General features: G+C 37.1%; 1 protein-coding gene across 1 annotated transcript in view; it reads left to right on the top strand.

The window, feature by feature from the left end:
- Positions 1 to 262: 262 nt before the first annotated feature.
- The window catches only part of PAIP1 (poly(A) binding protein interacting protein 1), a gene marked incomplete at its 5' end in the record, with an annotated part of 11319 nt that continues 5398 nt past the window's right edge, over positions 263 to 6183 (top strand). Inside the window, 3 exons of the mRNA XM_010193435.1 lie at positions 263 to 384; positions 3033 to 3144; positions 4370 to 4495. Of these exons, the coding sequence (XP_010191737.1) occupies positions 263 to 384; positions 3033 to 3144; positions 4370 to 4495 (360 nt within the window). The remainder of the gene's footprint in view (positions 385 to 3032; positions 3145 to 4369; positions 4496 to 6183) is intronic.

Below are 6183 nucleotides of genomic sequence, written 5' to 3'. Positions count from 1 at the left end.
TAGAGTTGAGGACACATGGCATAATAGTGGTTGTTTTGTTAAAGCCACAAAATCACAGTATAATTAACTTTGAAGTGCTGAAATGCATAGACCAAAGTGTTGATGAGATACAAAAATTAACATGACAAACAGTAATTGTTAATCTTCTGCACTTCTGTTGTCTAATCAACCGTTGTTAAACACAGTTTTCAGAAAAGCTTTTGAAGATATTTCCTGATAGTCTAATCATTAATTTTATGAATAATTTATTTTTCCACTTTTATTTTGGAAGGCCACATCTGTCCCAAATTTTTCCTACATGGGAGCACGGTTGTGTAACTATCTATCTCACCATCTAACCATTAGTCCACAAAGTGGGAACTTCCGACAGTTGTTACTTCAAAGGTCAGTATCAGCATGTCAACCTGTACTTTCTCAGGTTATGCATCTTCCTGTTTTCTATGCAACTCAATGTCACATGCAAAGAGGTACATACTTAAAATAGAAGTTTAGACTGAGGGTTATTAAAGCACAGGTACATACTGGATATTAAATACATATCTTTTTAAGTATGAAAATAGGACTCCATTTGGAGATCTATAGGCTCTTTTTTTGAATTGAGTGTATTACTTGCACTGATCCCAGATTACAGGGTAAATTTGAAAGGTAGTCAACTTTAAAAGTATACTAAATGCATGTATATGTACTGTCCTTGTCCTTTGACTCTTGCCAGGACTTGTTTCATTGTGGTTTTTAATTCAATTACTTTTCTGGCTGGAATTGCTGTGTAAGGTTTACTGATTGATTAGCTAACTGATTTAGTATCTATAAAGTAGGTATATAAAGTCAAGAAGGATAAATTTCTTCAGTTTTCAGTTACTACAGAGTTCTGGGGGCTTACAGTTTAATAATAATAGGACTTCATAGTTGACGAAAATGCAGCATTTTTAAACTGAATATATTTCCTTTTATGTCTTATTGCATGACATTTGAAGAAGTAGTACACTCTAATATTTGAGAATTCTTCAGAAATTAGCCTTTTTTTCTTTAAAGACTTCTGGCTTTCTAAGCTTCAGGCTTGCTTCTTATTTTTAAAGTTTCACATAGTCCACTTATGTTTAGGAGCAAAAACATGATAAACTTTACCAGGAATGCATTGTGATGATCTTTCATCAGGGTAGTACTTTATGGAGAAGCTGAAAATACAGGGTTTTTTCCGCTTGTCCCAGAGCAGATGAGTCTTTTTGCCTTCAAAATTATCTCTTTATCTTCTGGGGTCTTGTAACTATGTTCATTAATTGAACATGAAGGAAATCCATGTTAATGCTGGATTGTCTGGTTCCTGTTTTTTAAAGCCAACTCAATAGATAACATTCATTTTAGCACCCTGAAGCCATGATGTTAAAGTTGTTTATGTTTTTAGTGCTAATACGGATGAAATTGGAGGGAGGAGGGAATAAATAAACTAACAATACGACAGGAGGGAGCTCCTATTCTGTTTCTTGGCCCAAGTTTCTACCCTAACTTTTTAATTTCAGTTCCTTAAATTTATCAATTTCTCCAGTGTTTCTTACTCTATTACATAACTTCTAATGTATTCTCAATGGTTATCTCAAATATTTTTTAATTTTGTTTTTGAGCTGCTATGTAAACTTGTATATTTTCGGCACAGTTGTTGAATACTAGAGAATTACGTCACTGCCATGTTATCTTAACCCTCTGTATTTGTATTTTTATCAAAATTATAGAATCATTGACTCATAGAATGGTTTGGGTTGGAAGGGACCTTTAAAATCACCTAGTCCAACCCCCCTGCTCTGGGCAGGGACACCTCCCACTAAACCGGGTTGCCCAAAGCCCCATCCAGCCTGACCTTGAACACTTCCAGGGAGGGGGCATCCACAGCTTCCCTGGGCAACCTTTTCTAGTGTATCTAACCCTTTTTAAGTTTAGAGCCATTACTCCACATCCTATCACTACACTCCCTGATAAAGAGTCCCTCCCTGTCTTTCCTGTAGGCCCCCTTTAAGTACTGGAAAGTTGCAATATGGTCTCTCTGGAGCCTTCTCCTCTTCAGGGTGAACAACCCCAACTCTCTTAGCTTGGCCTTGCAGGAAAGATGTTCCAGCCCCCTGATCAGCTTTGTGGCCCTCCTCTGGACTTGCTCCAACAGCTCGATATCCTTCTTATGTCAGGGGCCCCAGAGCTGGACACAGTACTGCAGGTGGTGTCTCACAAGAGCAGAGTAGAGGGGACAGAATCACTTCCCTTGATCTGCTGGCCACACTTCTTTTGATGCAGGGTTGGCCACCTGGGCTGCAAGCACACATTGCTGGCTCATGTTGAGCTTCTCATCAACCAACAACCCCAAATCCTTCTCCTCAGAACTTCCCTCAATCCATTCTCAGCCCAGCCTGCATTTAAGCATGGAATTGCCCCAGCCCAGGTGCAGGACCTTGCACTTGGCCTTGTTGAACTTCATGCAGTTTGGGCCCGTCTCTCAAGCCTGTCAGGTTTCCCCTGGATGGCATCTCTTCCCTCTAGAGTGTCAACTGCACTGCTCAGCTTGGTGTCATGAATTATGCATCACTGTCACTTAAGATGGTGAGATAGAAAATTTATTGAGTAAGCGTAAAGACATCTAAGACAAGGTGGGCAGCACCTTGAAAGGGAAAAATTGTCTTTCAGAATGTATCTAATTCATTTCTGTGGACGTTTGGCTGCCTGTGTTAAACTTCATGGACCCATGCTGTAATATTTAAACTCTGTAACTCTCTTCTATTTTTAACATGTTATACTTTGCCCTGTTTCATTTTGCTGTCTCACGTATCTTAGTGCTTGAGAACATAATCATGTAATTGTACGTATTGATCTAAAAGGACACAGATCCATGGTGTCTTTGTGAAGTCCTCTCATTTTCTTCATAAATCATACTTCCCAGCATTCAATAGTTTTAATGCAGTTCATAAGTTCTTAGCATTCTGTTAAATAAGTAGCATGTTATATATGTTGAGGTGTCTACAGATGATACAATTTTGGTTTAATGTTTACAGGTGTCGAACAGAGTATGAAAACAGAGATGAAGCTACCAAAGGGGATGAGACTACTCGAAAACAATTTCATGCCTTTGTGCTGTTCTTAGCTGAACTCTACCTTAACCTAGAGGTAAGAAGAAAGTTGTGTGTCAGCTAGTTCTTAACCAGTTTTTTGTTGTGTTTAGGTAAACCCTGAAATGGGATATAACTTGTGTTTTTCTAAAGGGAGAGGGGAATGAAATAAAAGCACTTTAGAACAGTTTCATTATAATGTGTGTCCAAGAAACAGATAAACAAAAAAGGACAAGATCATTAGAAGTGTATAGAGATTTTTTTTTTAAAGTGTAAGAATTCATAAAAAGAACCAACCATAAGCCTCTTTTGGTATTTTCTTTTGTCTGGCAAACCCCTGGATGACTACACTTAACCAGCATAGGAAATGTTACCTAGCAGAAACAGATCCGGATTAATAACCCATGTAATTCAATATTCAGCCACTAATAGGAGCTATTATCAAACCCTTGAGGAACACGTGGAAATCCTCAAAATGAGCAGTTAAAAGTGCAGAAATTTAAAGATCATTTTTCTGAAGATTGAGTCCTTGGCTTACGCATGAAGCATAAAATCTTATATTTAGATTGGGTTTTTTGTATCTGCTATATGTACAAAAATGTATATGCACATAAGAATTATTTGGCTCTTACGCCTATGAGTTCAGTAAGTCACTAACTGCTATAGTGTACTTAAAAATATTTTTTGTCTGGATTATCTCAATCATTTGATTTAAGCAGACACTATAAAAATGTTCTGCTGGCATGAGGAAATAAAATAATTATGACTGTCCCATTTCTGTTAGTAAATGGGCCTTGAAATCTGCTTTTCATTTGCTGGAAGTAAAAAGGAAGATTTCCAAAGGGTTTGAGGGCAAGTAAGTTGTCCAGTTCTGTGGAGTATACCATTTATTGTTAAAACATTTTATACAATTTTAAAATATGTGTAGTGTCTTCTAAAAGTAAGCCACTACAGTTGTAGAGAGTACATAATATAGTGTGGGAAAGAGACGCGGTTCTGAGAATTTGTGATTTTTGTGGACCACTTGCCAAGTGTTAGTAGCTTTTTTGAGCAATTAATTAGCAAAGAAACAACATGATAGACACGTGCTGTTATGTGTATGTTGGAATTGCAAGGTTATTGGTCTGTGTTCTAAAATAGTTACAGTATCTGGCATGTTCTTCCAACTAAAGAGCTCAACTCTGATCACAAGCCAAATCTTACAGCATTCAAGTGAGAAAATGTGACTAAATTAATTTCTAAAACTTAAGTATTTAAGTCCCTTTTTTATATATATTTTGCAGATTAAAGGATCAAAGGGACAGGTAACACGAGCAGAAATTATTCAAGAAGGCCTTCGGGAATTACTAAACGCGCTGTTCTCTAATCCTGTGGACAGTAATTTGATATGTGCAGTGAAACTGCTGAAGGTGAGACAATAGTTTTCAATTTTAAAAAAGCAAGTGTTTAATCTTCCTATCTTTGCAAGCATTGGGGCAAACTACAAATGAGAAAGTGCTTGTAGGATTTTGTGCATTAGATCATTAGCGGAGCAAGCTGTACTTTCTTTTTACTTAGTACCATTATGAAATTGAACCAGCAAAAAAGTAACCTACTACTCTGAAAGTAAATGCAAGGCCATTTGTGCATGTACAAGAGCGACAGAACTAAAGTCAAGGTGCAAAAGAGTAAGCAGTCCCTTCAGGTTCTCCTTTTCAGGTCTTGCTTTGCTGCTTCTGGTGTGAGAAAAAAACAACTTGAACAAATAGTGGGGTTTTGAGTATGTTCTCTGTTCTGATGGACAGTCAGCAGTTGGAGTCTAACACTTTTAGTGGCAGAATAATACCAGTTATTTCATACTGCACTGTCTGCATCATTACTACTGTAGAAATACATACATATTTCATGATGAAAACAAACTTCTTTGCCCTGAAGTTTTACTTTTTCTTTAAAAAAAATTGTTAGCCTCTATGCAGGGAGAAACTCTCATCTTCATTAGCTCTGGTTATACTCATAGTTGGGAAAACACAGTTTATTGTAGGAATAAAGGTCAAAAGCTAAAGAGTATTTTTCTGGAGTTATGATCCCTTTTTTTGAGGTTGGTTGTTCTTTCTTTATTGTTTCTCGTTTCTCTTTCCTCCTACTCTACAATTTTTCAAATTCTTCTATCTTGAATTAAATTCTGGCAGCTTCTCTTCCCTATTTGCTGTATCAAAAGAGGTTTAACATCTTCCAATTTAAACCCTTCATTTGAAGTTTGGATGTTTAAGCAGGTTGCTTCGTAGCAAGTGTGAGGTTCTGTTCAATGAAGGCATTCACTCCTATGGTGAGTCCTTATGTTGGCAGCGCTTCCCTGAGGCAAGGCCCACTGAAGGACTTTTCAAAAAGGCAGAACACAAACCAGGAAGCTTTCCAGTGCTGCTGCTTTTTATAATCATTTTCCAAAGAAAAATGAGGTCTTACTATCTTCTGTGGATATTCTTGAAATATTTATTGGGCTTCACATCCTCCATTTTAAAAAGCCAGTGATCTAAATTTTTTTTTATGACACATTGCTAAATCTAAAAGGTGTTACAGAGCAGAGGCTTTTTTTTCTGGATGCAAACATTTTCTGATGTCTTAGAGTATCTTCAAATGTTTGAGTGTATTTATAGCTAAATGGGGCTACCTCATGAAGTCTTGGTTTCACTGCTGAAGCAATATATGTCTCCTGTTGGCTGTCTGCATTGATTGACACAGGTTTTTCACATGTTTGCTTTGCAATATATTTATTTTTAATTAAACCTTCTTGGTGCTATTATTTCATTAGCTAGGATCAAGCTAGGACTGCAATATAAACTGGGAATACCAAACAAGGGCTAAAATGCTTGGTTTTATCTTTGCATTTTATTCCTTTGTATCATCAGGTACCATTCCAAGCACTTTGGATCATGTAAGATTTATGCTGAGTAGACCAGGAATTGCTATCAACTTTGATCATAATTTTTCCTGATTCATCCCCTGCTGTGCAATCACTGGGCAATGAAGTACCTATTGTTAACATAAAAGGCTTTCGTCCACAGCAGCTCTGGACTTTCTGCTGCTGAAACTCGACAGCAGCTTAAGCTGTATTAAAATT

Source organism: Mesitornis unicolor, unplaced genomic scaffold (assembly GCF_000695765.1).
Source record: "Mesitornis unicolor isolate BGI_N332 unplaced genomic scaffold, ASM69576v1 scaffold13721, whole genome shotgun sequence".
NCBI classification, from domain to species: domain Eukaryota; kingdom Metazoa; phylum Chordata; class Aves; order Mesitornithiformes; family Mesitornithidae; genus Mesitornis; species Mesitornis unicolor.
Note: the sequence above shows the minus strand (reverse complement) of the source record. Positions and strands in the feature narration are given on the sequence as shown.